Here is a 22,439-nt window from a genome sequence, read left to right as displayed (position 1 = left end):
CACAGCTGTGCTCGGCCGACCTTCCTGACCTCGGCACTGCCTGCTCCTGCAGATAATTCCTCTTTTCTCCGTTTCCTCTGACCACACCAGGCACATGGACTCAATCCCCGCGCTGCTATCCCGCACCCACCTTCTCCGCTCCGTTAACGCATCCTTATCCAGCGCCCAGCTGCCCACTCCAGCACCGACAGCTCGTGCTTTCATCACAAACTGTGACAAGTGACTGCAATATTTCCCAGGTGAAGCTGTTGCACGATTTATTTCAACTGGAAGGCCATCATCATCACTGCTGTTTCAACACGAGCTGCTCCTCACCTGGCAGCGGCTGGGTCACAGCCCAACACCACCCATTTTCCTCTGCCACGGACATTTTGATGTGAGTCAAGGCTTGTGCTGTGCTAAGAGGCATTGTTGCACGTTGCAACCTCGTGGAGTTACGTGGAACATTTTCCACCAAACGTCTCTTTCTAGAGGAAAATACACGAGTAACTGTTATGGGAAATTTCTCATTTTACTTTGGCACTTGATAGTTTGCGCCAAGGAAAGAAAACCCAAAACTCTATATTTTTTTTTGTTTTTTTCTCCCCTATCTTTCCCTTCCCATCTCAGTTGACACCCAAAAGGTTTCTCCGTGACACTACTGAGTCATTACCTCCGGGGGAAATAAACCTGCCCCACATTTCCCATGTCTGACTTCATTTAGATTGAACAAGCTTAAAAGAGCAAAGAAAAGAACTCTTGCTTGAAATTTCTTCATGACAGCATTGAAAACACGTACAAAAGTTGAAAATTGTAAGCACAAACCAAAACTAGGGGAGCCCTGACGTCGGTGCCTCACAGGGCACTTGTCCGCTCTCCTCCCAACTCCTTCACACCAATGGGAGAGCTGGTACATGGCACCAGCTGCCCGCAGGAGATTTTTAGATCTTGATCTTCCCTCTCCTTTGGTTCAGGGTCAAGTGTCCCTCTTCTCCCAGTCACTTCCCTTGGTTCAGGGCCGAGTGCCCCTCTTCTCCCAGCCACTTCCCTTGTTTCCCGTCTCGTGACAGGATCCAGTGTAGACACAGTAAGCAGGATATCTTCTCCCCCATCCCTGGGGAGATGACTCTATCACGTTACTTTTCAGCAGGGGCTGTCTGGACTACATGACCTAACTGCTCTTCCAAGATATTTACAACCATTAACGCACTGGGATTCATTTATCTTGCGTATTACTGACTTTGCAGTCATTCCATGAAATCTAGTCTCCAGCTCCTTCAAACTTTTCACCTGTTGAGGGGTCTCTGCCAACACACGTATTTTAAGAGGTACTTTTCTAGCAAAACAGTCACCTCGTGCAGTCTCTGTCAACACATCAAAGGTCCCTGCTGCTCGGAATATCGTGTTTACAGTGGATTTGTTTGGTGATGGGAAAGGCACAATCCGGGAAGCAACTTGGCCTCTCCCAACAGTTTGCTTTTCCTGTTTCACACTACTAGAGATAACCTAAACCAAAGGAACAGTGACCAGGGTTTCTTCCTTCTCTGCAGACCCATGGGGCTTTACAGCAGGACCCCAATCGTCCCAGCAGCACGAGGCAGTATGGCAGATGAGCCCTCGTATCACATGGTTCCCTCAAAACTGAACGGCTCCGTAGCTCTCCCACCAAAAATAAGAAGATTCTTGCCCCTTCCATGCAAATTTAAGAACCAAGAAGGCTGCCACTTGGCAGAACAAAAATATAACCACTAAGGTCATGCTGCTTCCTTAAACCATTCTGAAGCGTGCAAACAAACATGGAAAAGAACAGAAAGCAGAGAGAAAAAGTAGAATCTGAAGGATAATTCAATAAACAGTGCAAGAGATGAATGGGCCAAAGGTATGTGAGTGTCGAGAAGAGCATTTGCTTTTTCTGAAGAGCTCTACAAGTTCTGTTCAGGGCATTTTACACAAGCATGTGACTGAAACTGAAACTTTTAAATTACTGGTCAAAGACGAAGAACAAAAAAAAAATCTGACCTTCATTACCAAAAATTACACTACAGGAAGATCATTTCATCTTTGCATGTTATATCACTCTAATTCCCCATTTTAGTGCAAATAGAGCAGGAATTAAAATAAAACAAAGGACTCTCTAATTCTTGACAGTTGCAGGTAAATTCAGATCACATGCTCATCCCGTGTATTCCTTCTGTTCTCAGTTACAAGCTGATCCCATGAGGATTAAAACTTCCATTGCTCTAACGTGAAGCTCCTCATAAAGACGACTGGTTATCCAAAGCAGAAATTGAACACCCAGTAAAACCATTTTGCATTTTGTAACTTCTCCCAATAGCTGAGGTCAGCGTTCAGTCCCGTATATACTGGTCCAAACAGTCGAAAAAAAAAATTAATTGCTTTTGCTGTTGAAGTGAGCATCCATGTTACACTCAAGACATATAGTTGCAAGAAAGTCAGTAACTACACTAATGCATCTACACTTCTACTACGTGGTACTCTTAAATGGAATTAAATTTTTGTTTTGCTCAGTGACACTCAGAAACTCCAAGTCTGTGGCAGGAAAGCAAGTTAGTCCACATTGACATGGTTTCCTCTCAGATGGAATCTGCTTCCCAAAGTATATCGCCGTTGGCTTAAGTAGCAGAATTCAGCGTGGTTTTACCAGAAAACACCATCTCCACGGGGGCACGCCTGTTGTTTTTCCAATGTCAACGAGTAAGTGTGATTATCACTACATTTTGAGCTCCCTCCCTGTCCCTCCAGCTCCTATCACCGAAATGGCCACAAGTGGGATTATTCCACAGGCAGCCACAGCAAACAGACCCCTGTGGACTGGGCAGACAGCAGGTCTGGCCTCACAAATAATAAGCACCAGCTGCAGCTTCTGCCTCTCTGCTCGGGCAGCCCCCCGAGCACCAGCAGGAAGCACAGCCATCTGGCTCCAGCTGCCCCTGCCATCCCAGTTCTAACATGTGGCACCATGAAAACGAGGGGCACCCACGAGGCAAGGCCAGGAGCACAGCTGCTGGTCATCCTCAGCACAACAGGTGCATGGCAAGGAGGAGGAAGGTGGGCTGGCTGCGCGGGGGCACTGCAGATCACAGAGCCAAGAGGGGCCAGAGGGAGAACCACTGTCCGAACGCAGCAGGAGCTGAGGGACAGCCATTGGAGGCTTCAGATCATAGAATCACGGAATGGTTTGGGTTGGAAGGGACCTCAAACATAATCCAATTCCCACCCCCCTGCCATGGGCAGGGACACCCTCCACTACACCAGGTTGCCCAAAGCCTCATCCAACCTGGCCTGGAACACTTCTCCAGGGATGGGGCAGCCACAACTTCTCTGGGCAACCTGTTCCAGTATCTCACCACCCTCAGAGTGAAAAATTTCTTCGTTACATCTAATCTAAATCTCCCCTCTTCCAGTTTAAATCCATTGCCCCTTGTCCTGTCACTACACACCCTTGTAGAAAGTCCCTCTCCAGCTTTCCTGTAGGCCCCCTTTAGGTCCTGGAAGGCTGCAATAAGATCACCCTGGAGCCTTCTCTTCTCCAGGCTGAACAGCCCCAACTCTCTCAGCCTGTCTCCATAGCAGAGGTGCTCCAGACCTCGGATCATCTTCAGATCCCTATTTCAGCAAGCTGTTGGGTTTGCTACTGCAATGTATTATTTCTCACATGTCTTGATTTGTAAGGGGAAAAAAAAAGTGCAACCTTTTGTTACGCCTTGGGCAGAACTCTACAACCTTTCTTTTTTCTTCTTCTTCTTCCTCATCCTACCTTTCTACAACAGTTTCACGGAGATACTGGGAGACAGGCCAGCCTCAGCTCCTCCATCTCCTGCTCTTCCTCGGGGACGTGCCCTTGGCCCCCGCCAGCCCATCCCGCGCACCGCGGCACGGCGGCAGTGCTGGCACAGTAGCGCCGGTTCCAGCACCGGGGATAAAGCTGTGTCAGCTCTTCTATTATGAACCCTTTTTCCTGACCTTATACCTCTGTTAAAAACACGACTTGGATCCAACATCCTCCCCCAAACACTCAGTCTTTCTGCCGCCCAACAAGCAACCTTAATTTACAAATCTATTAACATCTCCATAAAGGTAGGTATGACAGTTTTGGTTTGTTGTGGGTTTTTTTTTTTTTTTCCCCAATCCATTTTTGACATATGCATTAAATAATAAGGGAAGGAAATGAGCAAATAGTATTTTCTAACCCTTCCTGACACTTACAAGAGAGTGACTGTAATCACAGCTTTAAAAACAATTATTCTTCTAGTTTTAGGGCAGGGGTAGGGTAGTACTGGTGCTCAAGTTGTTTCCATACGTGTGCAAGAGTGCAATCTGTACGCTGTAGGGACACATATTCAGCATATTTGAGAAAGGTAACCCAGAAAAGCTCTATTACAGACATGGGATTCACCCGAGCCCACCTTCCCCTTAAGTTTGCCCAGAGCAAGAAGGCAAACAGAGTGAAGAGACACATATAAAAACAAGGATCTAAAGAACTGACTCACAGCCTAACTGAAAGGTTTTCCAGGCTATACTGTGTGAAGAGCCTTAGAATGCTTGGAAGGTCGTTTACTAACTACAATATGAGCAGTAAATGAGTAGTTACTATTTATGATAGAAACAGATAGAGAAAATAGGTAAAAATCAATCCACCTACGCTAGAACGTACTGTTAAAAACCCAAAACACTGCAGTCTAAAGACATACGAGTAAGACCGAGTAAGGTCTGAAGAAGCCTGTGCCATGCAGAAGAACGTGGGAATTGGAAGTCAGCTGAACTACTGCGCCCTTGGCTCACCCTGTACTCACTCCTCTGGTTCTGCTTTCCTGAGCCTGCAGCATCGTTCTGAAACCCTGGGCCACGCTTCAGAGGGAGCGTTGGTCTCTGCCTTTGAAGCCTCTGTCTAGCACCCTACTGTGTGACTAAGTTTTTGGCAAGCAAATCCAAACCCAAGGGCTGAAAGCAGCTGTGAAATGAAAATTCAATTATCACCCGGGAATTCATTTTAAAGCTCAAACCCTCACTGCAATTTAAGTCGCCTCATCCAGCTAGATGAAAATCTAGTAGGACGTTCCTGACCTGACACGGCAGCACCAAACGGGCCAAGGGAGACCACGCGGTGGAATCGCACTTCGGCAGTTACTGGAAAGGGGTCAGGCGTGGAAAGACGGATCCCTCGCTGCAACACCCCACGATGCTCAGCATCCCGCAAGGGACACTCACAACACGGCAACGTTGCTGACCACGGGAGCACTGGCTACTGTGCAAGATTCCTGCAGGAATTCATCCTGTCTCCCTCTTTCCCACTTTTTCTCCTGGTAGAGCAACGCGTCCTCTTGTGGTTTTCATACTCACGAAGCTTTCAATCCTCGTTTTAAGTGATCTGATATTAACCCGTTTTGGCCCTCAACCCAGACCACAAAACCTTTTTCAAGAAGAAAGCAAGGTGTGTTCCCCTCGCACTTCTCAGGCTTCCCAGCCGTTACGAACATCGGCACGCTCCGCAGGAGCGAGCTGCAAGACTTGTGATGGTATTGTCATCTGACAATAGGCACAACCGCGTAACCATTCGGAGCTTTCCAAAAACTTCCCCCTGGCCGTACGCGGGCACACGTCTGTTTTGCCAGTACGCTCCATTCGGAAAAGCTGACGGGTTTTTAAGAGTAAAATCACGATTAAATGTATCACTGCACACATTATGGTTATCTTCCTTCCCGAGACATACAAACCTGATCCTTCCAGACACATCTTAAAAAATTATAACAATTAAGCATGACTGTGTCTCAAAGGGGTGGATGACAAAGACGCAACAAATCCTAAGGGTGACCTGAAGCGCCGATTTGGCTTTCTATTCTGTCCAACAGCGTCCTGGTTCTCCAAGCAGGAGAAGAGCATCTCGTCCCGGAGACACCCCCTCCCAACGCGAGGGCTGCAGGCATCCCGCGGCGGGGAACCCGACCGTACCTTCGTGGGTAGGCTCCGGGTCGGGTGTCAGCGAGATGTCGTCCAGCTCGCGCAAGCAGAGCCATTCTCCATCCATCGACACGCGGAATTTGCAAAGATAGATGGTCTCCATGGCAGCCTGAGTGATCTTGTCTGTGGTGGGGGTTGGCATGTCGCTTTGAGGCGTCAGAGCAGACATGATGACTCAGCTGGTACGACAACAGCGAGGGGGGGGGAATAAAAAAATAAGAACTACTAAAAAGAAAAGCTTTCTGAAGAAGAAAATAAGAAATACCTTGCTATTATAGGACAGATATGCTCAGGATGGCACAGGCTGCTCTGGCCTTTTCATATATAAAGCAAGGTAAAAAGGCTGCTCCTCCACGCTCCTCTTCCTCCCTCCTTTCCACCGTCCTTGTCTTCAGCTGTGCTAGAGGCTATTGATCCTAAGCGACCGCAGAAAACCTGGCTGCTGCATCAAAGACAGGAGGCGAGGAATAAAAAAAAAGAAAGGGAAAAAAAACAAAAAAAAAATTAAAAAAAAAAAAAGCAGAAGGAGGAAAACCAAGGGCTTCCTCTGCTGATTACCCAAGGAAAAACAAAGGCAGAGCGTAGAGGGAGATATCCCGGTTTGCTGAAATCCAAGCGCTGGTGCCGTCCTTCCCCGAGCGCAGCCGGGACCGGCGGTGCGCAGCGAGCAGGGTGGTGACCAAAATGGCTGACTAATGAACTGAACTGGAAATCCAGGCTCATGTGATCAGCTGCTCCCGGCGCAGGGCGAGCGATTCCCAGGATGCTCCCGAGAGGCGGCTGCCGATGCAGGGAACGGCGATGGGGCTCAGGGCATCCGCAGCACCTCCCCGTCGGCTCGCGGGGCGCCTCCGGACTACAAAGGAGCGCCGGGAGGGACACAAAAGAGGGGTCTGTATTCCCTTCACGTGCCTGGATGTCACTACACGAATTCCATAAGTACCTTTGTTGTCACGGGAGGCGTGCAAGGCGCAGCTCGCGTTCCGTTCGCTCGGCAGCCTTCTCGAAGGGCACCTCTGAGCTAAGATTTCCCGTACACGGGAAAAATAAAACACACTAAGATGGATTTATCCACCCAGGGAAACACGGAGGGGGAAAAAAAAACATCTAGCTCTAAACACTTCAGGGATGAAGCTCTTTTAGGAGGGCACGTGCACACGGAAGAACAATGATGGACAACACCACACACATACGTGACCGAGTCTGGCACTTCCAAAACCTCATCTGAAAATTGGTGCTGCCCAGGTGAGGCTGATGAAGAAGCGTGACGTGACCTCTCAGCAGGCACAGACACAGGCTTCCAGTCTCAAAAGTAAGGTGACAGTACTGTGTTGCCCAGTCCCTTCCCAGCCAGCTCAATCCCCTCCGTGTCCCCAACTCACACAGCCGCAGCTCTAGGGGACAACAGATCCTTGGTCAGACATCCTTCTTATTCCTAGAATCATGGAATGGTTTGGGTTGGAAGGGACCTCAAACATCATCCAGTTCCAACCCCCCTGCCATGGGCAGGGACACCCTCCACTACACCAGGTTGCCCAAAGCCCCATCCAACCTGGCCTTGAACCCTTCCAGGGATGGGGCAGCCACAACTTCTCTGGGCAACCTGTGCCAGTGCCTCACCACCCTCTGAGTGAAAAATTTCTTCCTGAGATCTCATCTAAATCTGCCCTCTTTCCGTTTAAAGCCATTGCCCCTTGTCCTGTCACCATACGCCCTGGTGAAAAGGTCACTATTTAACCAGGGCACATGGTATCATCACCCCCTTCAACTACAACACCAGGCAACAATAAATTAGCTTATCTTACTCTATTCCTGTGTGACTCCAGTATATTTGTGGAGAGCAGACACGTAGCATCGGTCTGAAATGGATGCCTAGTCCCCCTCCACGGAAATTCGGCAAAGGCTGACTGTTCTCCAGAGAAGCGTAGTGATAGGAACACATCAACGATGAATGCACAGGACCTTAATTCCTCTCCATACTGCTCCTTCCCTAAAGAAATACTCCAGAGGACACGTGTCTGCACCTTAGGGACGTGAAATAGAACAACTCATCACTTGATACAGAATTCAGCACGCCAATGCATCTGGCTGTCTGGGAAAAAAGCACCGTTACGTAAAACTCTCGTAAAACTGGAAAAAAGGGTTAAAATCTTTGATTTTTAACAGGCAAGAGGAAGCAGTTGCTTTCAGTGAAAACTTCCTGCTCGGTGCCTAACTCAGCAACTCTTTGTCCCCCGTTAGACTGAAACGAAGAGCGAGCCACGCAGCCTGCCATGGCGGCGATGCGAAAGAGAACTATTTCACCGACGAGAACAATAACTATTGTTGCTTTTCTGTAAGAAAAAAGGGGTTTTATAAACCGTGCTGACAGCATCTCAGCTTCTAGGACGTTTACACATCCTTCCCGCAACGACAACCTCCGAGTTCCGTGTCCGCGTGGCACCGCTCTGCTAAACCCAGTCAAAGCTGCCATGTATGAAAGGGTCTGAGCCAGCAGATAACCAAAATAAACCCTTTAGAAACAACAAAGTAGGAGCCATTATCCACCAAACGTAATTATCAGAGGGTTTAATTTCTTTATTACAATTAGAAATAGAGGCCGTGTTCGGTGCAACCCCACAGCTCCCATTTCCCAACACGGGTCCGCAACTGAATTCAGCACCGTCAAGCGACCCCCATACCAGTGGAGGTTTGTTAAAAAAATTAATTCCAACTGGTTTTCTTTTATGCCATTTGCTGCTTCTTAAGGTGAAGAAATAAAAGAAGCCAGTCTGCCCCTTTCAGCTCAAATGTTTTCAAGGCTCTTTTTTGCAACGTTCCTGCTGCAAATACTCTATAGGGACATTTAAAGTAACTGAAAAATACTTTTCAGCTTTAATGAATTTCAGTTTATTAGTATGTTTTGCCCAAAACAAAGCTTAGACACAGTATAACACCTAATAGATTTTTAGTAATCGCCACCCTAAAAGAAATTGAGCTACTTCACCTCCGTAAAACCTCACCTTTTACTCCTCTGAGAAACAAAAACAACCTAAAACACACATATGATTAGAGACTCCTTTTTTGAAAAGCAACAACGACAAGTTCAGAACTTATTTTTTAAGCCAACTTGCTTTCTCTTGCAGAGTTTCAATACGGGTACTTGAAGATCTAAGAATTCTTCAGCTGTCCAGAGGAGGCTGTAGTCTCCAGGTTCCAGTGCACAGCCGAATTTACACCTACAGGATAAAATCAGAGAACTCGCCTTCCCAGTACAGCTTCCAGGGTAAGCTAAGGCCAAACCACAAGGTAATGTCCTTATGTCAGCTACAGGACCATGGGAAAATAAAAACTCTGCTTAGAAAAGAAAAATAAAAAATAAAATTAAAAAAAACCCACAAACCTAAAAAACCCCAAACAGGAACTATCCTATGACTTACTGACCCGTGAGCTTTTCATCACCACCTGGAAAACACAAGAGAAACCTTCCCCTACCCCCATCCTACACCTCAAAATTAGAAAAAAACAAAGCATCTTAAAACAAAAGAGGGGTATGAAATATTTGCATCTTCCGAAAGCCTTTGCTGAAGCTACCACACAACTCAAGGCTGAGACAGCTCCATCAGGGTGCAACGAGTGGTCGGTGGAGAAGAGAACACCAAGTGCAGGAATAAACCAAGGGCAGGTCATTCATGAAGAACCACTTTCTCAATCTCATCTGAGTCAGACAGCCTTGACTGGTCTTACAAAACTCTCGTATCAGCCAAAATTGGGCAAAGGCAGACAGAGGCTTTGGCTACATTACAAAACAAGACAGTTTTTGGCAAAAACGTTGTCAAGACAAAAGAATTTGAAATTGAGCGTGTCGGAAATTTAAGACTAACATCTAAAAGCAAAACACTCCATCAGCCACTGGGATTTGAAAGCTCACCTGTACCAGAAAGTATTTTTAGTTTCAAAAGCAATCAAATTAGAATTTAGTTTCAAAAGCTGAATAAATTAGAATTATCTAAGCAATCAAATTCCCAAACAACCTTTTGGACTCCAGAGGGCACCTTCCAGTGGAGTTTCACCTCCAGCGCCAGCAAGTTTCAATCATTAGGGAAAACCTTCCCGTTCCCAATCAGCGCGTAGAGACTGGAAACCAGCCGCCCAGCAGCACGGCCCAGCTGGCAGATGAGGTTCCTGCTTCAGACGACTCGCCAGAGACTGCAGAACCATAAAAAAAAGCCACCAAGACGATACAATCTGGAAGCACTGCCGAAGGAAACTGTCCAGTGGTGACAGCTCAGGGGCATCGCTGAGCGCCAGCAGAGCGGCTGGGAGTGCCTGAGAGCGACTGCCACGCCAGAGGAAACCCCAGGGTAAGAATCATCGAATCATCTGGTTGGAAGAGACCTTCAAGATCATCGAGTCCAACCATTCACCCTGCACTGTCAGCGTCCCTAAAGCATGTTCCTCAACACCAAATCTACACGGTTTTTAAACACCTCCAGGGATGGGGTCTCCACCACCTCCCTGGGCAGCCTGTTCCAGTACTTGACAACCCTCTCTGGAAAGAAATTTTTCCCGATATCTAACCTAAATTTCCTCTGGCGTAACTCGAGGCCATTCCCTCTCGTCCTGTCATTCACAACGTGGGAAAAGAGACCGACCCCATCTCCCTACAACGTCCTTTCAGGTAATTGCAGAGAGTGATAAGGTCCCCCCTGAGCCTCCTCTTCTCCAGACTAAACAGTCCCAGCTCCCTCAGCTGCTCCTCACAGGACAAGTTCTCTAAACCCTTCACTAGTTTTGTTGCCCTTCTCTGAACCCGCTCCAGCACCTCAACGTCCTTCTTGAGGTGAGGGGCCCAAAACTGGCCACAGTACTCCAGGTGTGGCCTCACCAGTGCTGAGTACGGGGGGAAAGAACAACCACGAGCCTTTACGTGGCAGTCTAAGACAAGTATCAATCACCAGAAGGTTCTTTCAAGTTCCTCTAAAGCCTACAACACGTCTGTGGTTGCTCTATCAGGCCAGGCAGCCTGACAGTCTGGTCCAGCAAGGCAGCTCCCACGTTTCCAAGATAAAGAACTCTGATCTTCCTCTTTTCTGCCCATGCTCTTAACTGACATGTGAAAACCTCTTACTATCAGACTCGGGAACGTGACTTTTGCTCTCAAGCCCTCTCTTCCCTTCACTTGGACTCTGCATCAAGATGCTGCCCAACTAGCTGTTAGTGCTCTCCATAGCTGTACCGCTCGTGATGGCCAAACAGCATCTGAGCTACGGCCAGTTCTAGAGCCAACGGACCTCCTGTTCCACAACTCCCACTGTTCCACGCTCCTCCAGTAGCCTTTTTCCAGGCAACCTCTTACACAGCATGTAATCTGAAAAGGTAAAATCAGAAATCAAAGCATCTAGGTCTCAAAGCCTGTTTCTGACTCTTCTGACAGCACAGACACGTACGTTACCTCAAATAACAGCAGCACTTTGAACCCTGCGCGCTCAAAACACGACGGGGCAAAAGACAGTTTGACAACCCAAAAACCAGTGACACCATCTCTTAATTCCTGGAATATGTGACCAACCAGTTTTTGTCTAACTACTGTGAAATACAGAGATATGACTTAAGGATTCAAGTAAGTCCCGTAACAGAGGGTGCAACTCAAAAATGAGAAGGAAAAGTCTACTGGAACTATCATGATATCTGGGAGCGAGGAATAGTTTGGGCGTTTTTTGTTTTGGAGTTTTTTTTGTTTGAGGGGGTTGGTTTTTGTGTGGGTTTTTTTTTTTTAAGAGAGCATAATCGAGTCACTTTTACTTTATTTAAAGTGTGTTCTACACTTTTATCACAGCTCAGCATGCTTAAGTAAACCCTCTTGTTCCTTCTGTCTCTCTGGAAGGATCCGTATCCAAAAACCAGGTGCTGCTGGCATGAAAAACTTGTGCATTCTCCTTCCTTTAGCAGCTCTCACCATCACCTGATGTTTGGAATCATCTCATCTCTCTCACCTCGTAAATAAGACAACTTGGACAAGATGGAGAAAGATGGGTTGGACAGGGGAAAAAAACACCTCCAAGAGAAAAACTCTAGAGAATATCCAGTTATGACAGAAATACGTGCTTATGATTTCCTTCTTTATTTTGGCATATTCCTCATTTACGTTCGTCGCTGGGCTTCAGCTCGCCAGCACTACAAGGCTTGCACCAGCATCCCAGTAACACAACCAGTGTGCCAACAACCCTTGGGCTGACTTCTACAGCTGGAAGCCACAGCTGCATGTGGAGCCTCATCAAGACAATTCTCTTCAGGAAAACTCTAACTCAGAGATACAAAAGCTGCAATTAGTTCACAAGCAGCAAACATACTTTTCTAGATTTTCAAATATAAAATCCAACAGCTGTACAGTACCCTTCTACTTGCCCAGAGAGGTGGTGGATGCTCCATCCCTGGAGACGTTCAAGGCCAGGTTGGACAAGGCCCTGAGCAACCTGATCTAGTTGGAGATATCCCTGTTCCTTGCAGGGGGGTTGGACTAGATGACCTTTGAAGGTCCCTTCCAGCCCTAACGATTCTATGATTCTATGATTCTACCCTGTGGTGAGACCTCTCTCCAGTGAACAGTTTAATCATTGTGTTGGTATAAGAGGAAAAAAAAGATTTCTTCAAATAAGCCTCCCAAATATTCTGAAATATTGATTTTTTCAGTATACTAGTCACTACCTCCACTACAAGGCTATAACACCGAGTAATTATTTTCACTACTACTCCTGCCAAGGACAGCCTTCAGGCACTGAAGGGAAGAACTCGTGATCGAGCAGGAAACACCCTTCACTGAAACTGCTGCTTTCAGTTCGCAGGTACGTAGAGAGGGATTAGCATTCAGACTATTATCACTTTTTTTTTTTTAAACACACACACAAGATGCAAAAATAGCCTTCTTCATCCTCCTTAGATTATCTTAACTCTAAAAATAACCCCAGCCCTGAGGAACCAAGGGAAGCAGACATGAGCAATCACTCCAGGTATTATTGTGGAACAAGGAGAAGCCAACCAAGAATAGTGGATGGTGCGGCAACCTGAATTCAGGATACCTGAGAAGACCCTGTGAAACGGGGCGCCGCAGGCCACTGACAGGTCTCCCCAGTAACACCAACGGGTCTCCCCAGTAACACCAACCCAGACACGACACTTTTTATCACCCGGACCACAATTAACCCCACCGCACCGCAGCGCTGTGCAGAATAACTGCTGTTTATGGGAGATGTACGAAGGGATGACACCTGCGAGGTCACATACGCTGCAGGTAGGCAGGATTCAGTTCAGCAGTTCAACACACAACGTCTTTTCCGTGCCAGAGCAAAGTTGTACCCACTGCTGTAGCAGCAAGCCAAGGCAGCCAGTGGACAAGCAGAACTTTGCTGCAGAACTCACTGCTCCTGCTGCTCAGCCATGAACAGATGAAAGCCGCCTTTTCCAGATATGAGAACCAGAAAAAAAAAAAAAAAGAAACTCAAACCAAACAAACCAGAGGTGATGAGAAAAAGTGATTTACAGACAGAGCTTGCCCCAGGAGAAACAGTCCAAGACACGATGCAAACACGTTGTGATTCCTGTTCCCCTCAGACACAGCTATCACTGCCTCAGTCACTCAGCTACCGAGCGGGCTTTGACATCAAACGCTGCACAGACAGCTACTATCTCCGAGACAGCAAGACTGGAAACAACAAGGGAACTTTCAGACATGTTTTATAAGGCTTTTTCACCACGCTTACGCCAATAACCACCGCAGAGCGAGGCTAAAACATGAGCTAAAGCACTGCTCAACCCAGGAGTTTTTACACTAACTCCTGGTGAACCAACGTGCTCACCTCAGTACCTTGGTTTCTCCACATCTACACAGAAACCTTCTCACAACGAAGTTTGTGCAGTGAAAGCATGATGGCTAAAACTAAGTATTTTTCTTAAAGGCTTCTTTTCTACCAGAAACAGCTCCATTCCTTGCACACGTATCACAGGACTACAGTGAGTAAAGATTTCCTGACTAGGTAAAAATAAAAAGAAAAGTAAAAATGAAGGTTTTGACGGGAAGCTGTCAGTTTAAATGACAAGTCATCAGGGAGGGAGTTTTGGGCCAAGTCTGCAGTTTGAGACAGCCCTTCGTGTGGCTCCAAACAAAGTTAGGACATCTCATCCGCTCTTGGCACTACAGAAACTGCCTGCTTCCCTCACTGAGCTCTGCTGAGTAATGGCTTAAATAAAGCACATCAGCTTCTAAAGGAGGAAGAAAAAGAGGAAGAAAAAAGATACCCACCCAAAACCAACCAGCTAATGGGTGAGTGAACGCTCACCTGGGATGCAGGCAGAATGAGACTAAGGAAAGGCAGGGTGGTCCGTCACCCACCCCCAGCCCAAGCCCAGAAGATGAAGCTACTGGCCGTTTTCAAGATGGATGGAAAAGAGCACATCTCTTCCATACACACCCGTACGCGCAGATTTTGGTTTTCAAGCACAAGCAATGACTCCGCAGCACCCCAGCTTATCCCAGCACATCACCAGGAACGTCCCGAAGCACAAAACTTATTTCCCACCCAAAAGAGCGCACGCAGCCACGCGCTCGAAGCCCGTCCAGCGCCCGGAGCACGCACTGCCCGTGCCCATTCCCTACCCCGGCACCTCGGGCGGGCGCTGCCCACCCCCGGACCACGCACCCCGGGGCCGGGCCGGGCGACACGACCCCTTCCCGGAGCCAAGGGTCGTGAACGGGGAGAAGCCCCCGCCGCGCTGGTTGTGCTGAGCCCCGGGGCCAGCACCGCTCCCCGAAACACGCACACAGCGCCCGCTCCCGCGCACCCGCCGGCCCTTCTCTGCCGTCGGGAGGGGGGGGCGGCCAGTCCCACCCCCTCCCAGATCCCCTTCCATGAAACCCTGCCGGGTTTTGCAGAGGGCGCCCCGTTTCCCGGAGCCCGGGGGTACCGGGAGCCGCTCAGCCCCGGCCGGCGGTCCGATCCGGGGGGGCGGGAGCCCGGCAGGGGGGCGCACGGCTGCTCCGCCGCTCCCACGGCTCCCCCAGCCCGGCCATGACACCTCCCGGCGCGCACGGAGGCCCCGAGCCGCCGCCCCGCGCTGCCGCTCGGCCCCCCCCGCCGCTACTCACGGCCGCCGGCTCCGTCCGGCCCCGGGGAGCTCAGCACCAGCACGGGCAGGGAGGGCGCCGGGGGTCTCCACACGCCGGGCGGCGCGGCGGCGCCTCCATGGCCGGGGTAGAGGAGGAAGAAAGGCGGCGAGGCAGAGCGCGCCTCGTCCTCCTCCTCCTCCTCGGCCGCCGCCGCCGCCTCCTCGCGGGGCTCGGCCCGCCGCTCCATGGCGGGGGGCAGCTCCACGCCGGCCCCGTCCCGGGAACTTTCCGCCAGCGGCGGCACAAGCGGCGCCCGCTCCGCCTCCGCCATCGCTGCCCCGGGCCGCCGGGCCCCGCCCCGGCCGGGAACAGGGCCGCGGCCGCCCTCCGCCCGCCTCCCGCCGCGCTGCGGGGGCCGAGGGATCGTTCCACCGCGGCCCCCGCCCCGCAGCGCCCTACCTGCCGCCGCCCCTCGCCCTTCGCCGCGGGACGCACAGCCCGGCGGTGCCGTTACCGCAGCCGCGCCGGCCCGGCCCTACGCGGAGGGAGCCGGGCTCCCCCCGGCCCCGGGCACGGCTCCCCCCCGGCCCCGGGCACGGCTCCCCCCAGGACGGGTCACCCCCCTCCCGCAGGTGCAGGGGCTCCGGGCCATACGGACAGGACCCTGTTTCCACCTCTATGCTGAGAGGGGTTTGGTTGGGTTTTTTCCCAGCCTCGTACCCCGAAATCTTTCTTTTCCGTCACTGCCAATTCGTTTTTCTCACACTTTAAGAAAAAAAAAACAACAAACTAAAGACAAGCCCAACCTTGTCTTGAAGGAGAAGCTTCCCAGCCCTGCCCCAAGGGAAGCGGTTCAAGGTGGGACACTGTCCCGCCGTGTATTTCACATCTACTTCTGCACCAAGGCAGAAGGAAGGAGGCAGCATCCATGTGCCTCTGGAGTCACTTCCATGGGACCAGAGCCCATATGGGGAAACACAGATTTTTCATCTTAAGAAACCACTTTGATCCAACAATGAGGAAGTCGGATTCCCACGTACTGCGTCTTACCCATGAAGCGAAGCCATCACACCATCTCCTGCCTCCTTCTCGCTTCCCAGAGGGCCAGAGCTCATGGCCAGCAGCGTTTCCAGATCCTCTGACAAGAGGTGACGACACCAAGTCCAAATATATTCCTTACTATTAAAAGTACCAAACAGGCAATACCAGTGGGAATTACACTGGAGAGATGGTCTTAAAGACAGTAATAAAGACTTCTCATTAAGGCAGGGCAATTAATGTGGACTGTAGCGTTGTCAACAGGCAGGGAGAGACAAGATAAACCTGACAGTTTTTAAGGAACATCCTGCATTCAGTGCGCTTAGATTAAGCTGGAACATGTTGCTTCTTTCTTTTTAAATCTCCCAGAAAAATTGCAAAAGCAAAGCTGTAAAGGCAACTGATTTCTGGAGACTGCTTTTTCGAATGCTGCCCCAAGTCATGCAACATGCTGCAACTACCTCAACAGATGCTTTAATCCATTTCAGAAATCCAAACGTCCAGCTTGGAGATCTGTATTTCCCAGGGCTAGCGAGAGCAAGACAACGTCCAGACTGCTGCTGCTAGAATGTTACGGAAGACAACTGGGAAAAAGGCCTTGACTACATTTAAGGCAGCAGTAGATCTATTTCGATGGGAGTTATTTAATATCTTTTCCCTACCTTGTATAAACAGAAACTTCAGCTCATGATGCTGAACGCGTTGTCCACCTCTCTGCCGCTGTACCGCTTCTGCCTAAGCTTCCAAAGGCAAACCAGGTTGACTCTGGATGCTTATAACCCACCAAGGACCCTGATTTCCAGGTGTAGAAAGACAACAGAGGTAATACCTCTCCTTTAGAGTTTCCTACACCCTGCCTACGTGCTTTTGAAACACGAATCATTCACGTGCAAGCGCGCACAGGACCAACTATCTCTTGAATCACCGTGCTCCAGATGAGCAGACGGAAAGGACACGGAGGCAGGTATCTCTGCAGTTGTGCAGGGCAATGCAGGAGGGGCAGAGCTGTTGTCCTAGTGCTTAAGTCCTAACCTGCATCAGGTGAAGCTGAGGGAGACCCCACCACCAGTCCTTTCTGAGCAGAGCCACCAGCACTTACTAAGCAGAAACATGGCACGGATGAGTGCCATCCCACAGCTGAAGCATGTCACTTGGCAGCGTCAGCACCTTCTCTGGAAACTCTACTGGGAGAAGGAAAAACCACAGCATTAACCATGACCTTGTTCCACTTGTCATTTATTTTCCTGGCCATCATGTGTGGTCCTTTTCTAATTTCACACGTCCGTTTTCACGGGGATCTTCACAACCTAGATACCATCAGGGACTTCCCTTTGGCACCAAGCATCCCTCTAAGAAGCACTTCGAGCGACGTTTCAGTGTCCCCCCTCCCACGGCATTAATAATCACGGCCTTCCCATGATCACCCATACATAAAACCATACGGGGAAGACCTATTTATGGCTTTGTCCCAACTCTGAACTAACCAACTGAACATAATGGCGTGTTTAATCTTCATTAGAACGGCTTGGCGCAGCCGTCCAGGGCGACGTGCTGTGCCATCTGCTGCCCGCCTGCGCCGGGCGAGCGGATACGCTGCCTTCGCTCCTGCCTTCAGCCTAAATCCCAGCGTTTCTGGGGAGCGTGTCCGTAACAACGCACTGATTTCTTATTGCCCTTACTTACTGCTCAGATGGAAGTTGCTAGAATTTTGCTTGCCAGCCGCCTAAAGCTTTTTGAGGAAACACAAAACTGCCTCGGACGCTTGCAGCTTGCCTGCAGATCTACCAAAGAGGGTTAACCCTTAATTTCCACACAGAGTGCCAAACACGTGCGAGCAGGAGCTGCAGTAATGAGATCTGTTAGCATCTCTGCCGGTTATTTTCCATATCCCACGTGATGCCTATTACACAACACCATTCCTCCCCAGAAAAAGCACCTAAGCTGCTTTTTTTTTTTTCCCCAGCACATTACCTTTTACTGACCTCTTTGCAAAGCCTGAGGAGCATAGTTCAGTGTTATCAGCTGCGGCCTCCATTGTCATCTCAGTGTGGAGTTAATAAAAGGTGTAGTTTTGGGAAAAGCTCTAGCTCCCTCCTTGGTGAGGCTGGGGCCAGCTAAAAGCCTTGCACTTCTCACAAGGAAGAGCAACCAGGTGACACTTGATTGCTGTTCACAGGAAGGGAGGACCATTAAGCACAGGTGAAGGACATCTTTACCCCCCCAGTTAACAGGTGACACATCCCACCTGAGGCCATCAGGTTACAGAGAGCATTGCTCAAATGAGGAGACATGTTCAGTGACCCCTTCAAGCAAGCCTCACTTTTGCCCCCATGACCCTCTTGCAGAACAAGGCCCAGGATTCAGCACACGCCTCTGCCTCAGGCACTGAGCTACCCGATTCCCTGGAAAAGCAGGGCTCCAGACTGTGATTTTTGTCTTAAAACAGCAGCTGCCAGGAAATCCCATACAAGAGCCCCAGCTCCCTTTTGCTACGTACCAAGAACAGCATTAATGTCCAGGTCCCAGGAGGTTCCTTTGACTTCAACATCCTTCCTCTCCTTCACAAGGATTTTGCCACATTGAAAGCATATATAGGCTCACCCCCAGCCACTGCAGGATACGAAGAATTAATCCTTACTCCTACACTAAACTGCGACCTTTCCTCTTCCCACACAGACATCAGCTACCAGCACAGCCAGCAAATCCCAGCACTGACCTGAAACACCAAGTTTTTCTTCTCTGCTGCCACCAAACTTCCTCCGGCCCTTACAGGAGGTTCCATTACCTCTTGCTGTGCAAAACGCCACAGCTCTGCGGGCAGGTGAAGACCATCCAAGGCATTTCACGGAGACCATCAATTCTCAATGCTTTGTAGCCTGTTTGTGTGGAGTATTTTTCTTTTTTTTAATTATTACGTATTATGTAGCATTTATCTGCTGTTTGCCCTGTAAGCAGCAGGGGGCAAACAAACCCAGTTTGTTTGGCCATTCAAGTCCACAGAACTCGTCATTTCACCCTTTTGCCCTATACATCCACCTACCACACCAGTATCCCCTCTGAAATCACCATGCATAGCTCCATATCCCATGGATCGGGGACACATAAGGACTACAAAAAGTCTCCTGACTTGTGTTCCCACCTGTACAGCTTAAATTTTTCGGTTTTCTACCTCTCCCTTCAATAATCAGCTTTAAAAATTAACAAAGTATTTTCCAGTCAGCTATCAACAGCGTGTTCCTGGCAGAAACAGGCCTAGGGTACCAAGGTTTACATCAAAACACACAGAAGCATCTTTCACTTACAGAAAATGAGCAGAGCACTTTTTCATATTACAGCACCTGGCGTGCCACGGGTTCAAGGGCACACACTTCTCTTTTGGCTTTCCCCAAGACTATCAGACACACACACAAAAGAACAAAAGCACAAAACAAACCCCCTAGCTACAGTACCACTTCGTGACATCAAATAGCATTTATTGGCAAGACAGTTATTCCCTTTAACTGATTTCCCATGGGAAACAGTCAGTAGTACCCTTCAGATGCTACTGGCTCACAAATCAAGGCATGGGCTCCCTGAAATCTGTCCTAGACACAACTGCAGTTCCTACCCGAGACAGTGTTTGTTAAACTTTTAAGAAAAACTCATCAGTCATTCCTCCTCTGCAGCCTGAACTGGAACTGCCCACTCCCAGCAAGAACTTCGGTGTGAGGTTAAATGTTTTCCCACCAGAAGGGACAGCAATAATCGTAACATTTGGAAAGTTTACCATCAAACTGAAGACCTTTTGTCTTACCTGTTTGTCCTCTATCAATGCTACGTTAGACCTGTAAGAGCAGATCAGTTAACATACGTATCAGAGGTGAAGTCAACGTATTTGTCACAAATAGATCTTACTACGAAATCCAGAAAAGTCCTTGCTTCACTTCTCACTGAATTCAAGAGGGGAAACCGTCCTCTCAGAGCATGTGGGATTTAAAAAATAGCTTTATGCTCAGTTACAAAACGAAAAATATTTCAGGGAGCCTCCAAGTACTTAATTCTTAAACATACGAGCACAAGGAGTTAATCAGAACAAGAATTAGAGAAAATAACGTAACAACACTTCTCATTCTGCAGCTCAACACACAAAAAGGATGGACCAGAACGAGACAGTAAAAAGGAGAAGGCAGGGACAGCTGCAGGAATCCCACCCTCCAGAGGTCCCTCCATCCCACTCCCATCTCCCCATCAGTCCCCACCACCCATTTCATGCCCTTCCTTTGTCACATCCCCTGCAGCCTCCCAAAAAAGTATTTTCAGTACGGAAAGACGACAGCATCGCAATAGAGGAGAACTCCTTAACACAGGCCAGGTGAGGAAATGGTCCTGTTCTCCTTTTAGATGTTGCACCTTCTCAAAAGCATCCTTTGAAAAAAAAAAAACAACAATAAATAAAAGCCCTCCCACCCCTCACTCTTCTTAAGGATAAAACACACACGATCTTTTACAAAACTTTTATTGCATTCAGTAGTGCTCCTCGCAGCCCTGGGAAACAAAGCAAAAGACTTCTCACTGAAGCTTCCTGCTTTTCTTAACTCCTGCACGAATGCCAGACAGCTCCCCGGCATATCTGTCCAACTCCCTGCGAACTTCCCGGACCTGGCCCTTGCGGCGAATCTTGGCTCGCCGAAACTTCTCCCGATGCTTGACCCTGGGGTTGCGGTCGATCTTCTTCCTTCTGGGTGTCAGGCCTTTGTTCTTAATCATCTGATAGGTGACACCTCTCTTCTTATTTGGATCCTCTCCTTCTAACACCGCTTCTTCTTCAAGCACGTCTTGGTCGGCAGTTCTCTTCCTCTTCAGTTTCAGCTTCTCCTCCATCATATTGTAGTATTTTAGGGCAGCCTCTTCATCCAGGTCGGATTCACTTGACGGTTCATCAGCAGTAGCCCGGCCATTAGCAAGCGCAGGAGCACGTTTTGGTTTGCTTTTCTTAACATCCGGTGGGAGAAACACGGCAAACTTCTTGTCTTTCCGCAATTTATCTTCCTTCTTATCATAGTAGCTTTTCAGAAGCACGCGAACCTGCGAGGATAACTTTTGATCGATAACAGCTAGGTCGTTGATGACATTTCTAAAAGCCACCAGCCGTTCGATAACGGGGTGGCTATGGACCGGCATCCTCTTGGACTTCAGAAGCAAATAGAAACTGATATTGGCACAATAACTCAAGTAGAGATTGTACTTAGTCTGCAAATAGCGACTGCCTTTCCCTTGCGGGATAGTGCCGTTCCTGACCATCTGCAGCAGCGGGTGCAGCTCGTCCTTGAGCTCCATCAGCTTGACTTCAAAGTCCTCAATCAGCTGCAGGAGCTCAGGGGACTCCTGCTTCAGAAGCTTCAGCTGCTCCTTCTTGGAAAGAGCCTGCAAATCTTTGTCAATCTTCTGCCCCTCGCCATCGTGGGTTTTCTGCTGCTCAGCCAGATAGCCCTGGATCACATCCAGCCCGTAATCTTCTTCCCCCAAGTCTTGCACCAACCGCCTCTGGATGACTTGAGCCTCCTGCTCCTCTTCCTCCTCCTCAGCATCGACTTCTTGCTGGCTACGCTTGCCCTTGGCCTGGACATCGCTCCCATAATCCGTGTCATAGTAGAGCTGCTTGCGTTGGCCCCAGGAGAGCTCATGGGGGAGCTTGGTGTCTGGATGGCGCTCCTCCAAATCGCTTTCCATGGACAGGTCCTCATCTTCATCTTCACCCTCATCTTCGCCTTCTCCATCCTCCTCTTCCTCCCCCTCGTCATCTCCATCCTCGTCACTTTCTCCACCCTCCTCTGCACTGTGGTCCACGTAAAGATCCAGGCTCCGTACCTCCTCCTCCTCCTCTTCTTCCTCACCGTGTCCATCCTCCTCCTCGTCGCTGTCCTCGGGCAGCTGCAACCCCAGCACCTCCTCCTCCTCCTCCTCCTCGCTGTCCCCAGCCTCCTCCCCGCTCTCCAGGGCCGCCATCACCGCCTGGAACTGCGCCTCCTCCTCCTCCTCCTCCGCCGCCAGCCCCTCGGGGCCGGCCCGGCCGCCGGACGCCTCCTCGGCTCCATCCTCCGCCTCGGCGGGCTCGGGCGGCGGCCGCAGGACGGTGCCGCGCCGCGTCCTCATGGCTCCGCTCCGGCACTTCCGCCGCACGGCGCTTCCGCTTCCCCGGTCCCTTCCGCCGGGCTCCGCGGCCCCCGTCCCTTCCCTTCCGCCGGGCTCCGCGTCCCGCCGTGCCCGCCCCCGGGCGGGGCCGGGAAGGGGCTGCGGCGGTTCGGCGCCCTCCCGGGGCCAGGCTGTGTGTGGTTGCCCAGTATCCAAAAAAAATCGCGTTGGGTTGGAGCGGCGGGTTCAC

General features: G+C 49.7%; 2 protein-coding genes across 6 annotated transcripts in view; both read right to left on the bottom strand.

Annotated features, from left to right (window-relative positions):
* The window catches only part of RUFY3 (RUN and FYVE domain containing 3), a 53,527-nt gene extending 38,156 nt beyond the window's left edge, over positions 1 to 15,371 (bottom strand). For 2 of the 5 annotated variants that reach the window (XM_009982932.2, XM_009982939.2), the window contains exon 1: positions 5,950 to 6,127. In XM_009982932.2, the coding sequence (XP_009981234.1) occupies positions 5,950 to 6,127 (178 nt within the window). Of the gene's footprint in view, positions 1 to 5,949; positions 6,128 to 9,094; positions 9,100 to 15,075 lie in introns of those variants that run through there. The other 3 variants (XM_086611342.1, XM_086611343.1, XM_086611341.1) reach the window with 3 other exon arrangements.
* Positions 15,372 to 20,588: 5,217 nt separating this feature from the next.
* On the bottom strand, positions 20,589 to 22,210 carry UTP3 (UTP3 small subunit processome component). Its single transcript, XM_009989610.2, has one exon. It carries the CDS (start codon positions 22,208 to 22,210, stop codon positions 20,627 to 20,629), a length of 1,584 nt encoding a protein of 527 aa, XP_009987912.2. The 3' UTR covers positions 20,589 to 20,626.
* Positions 22,211 to 22,439: the final 229 nt, after the last annotated feature.

The sequence above is a fragment of the Tauraco erythrolophus genome, chromosome 5 (genome assembly GCF_009769465.1).
Source record: "Tauraco erythrolophus isolate bTauEry1 chromosome 5, bTauEry1.pri, whole genome shotgun sequence".
NCBI classification, from domain to species: domain Eukaryota; kingdom Metazoa; phylum Chordata; class Aves; order Musophagiformes; family Musophagidae; genus Tauraco; species Tauraco erythrolophus.
Note: the sequence above shows the minus strand (reverse complement) of the source record. Positions and strands in the feature narration are given on the sequence as shown.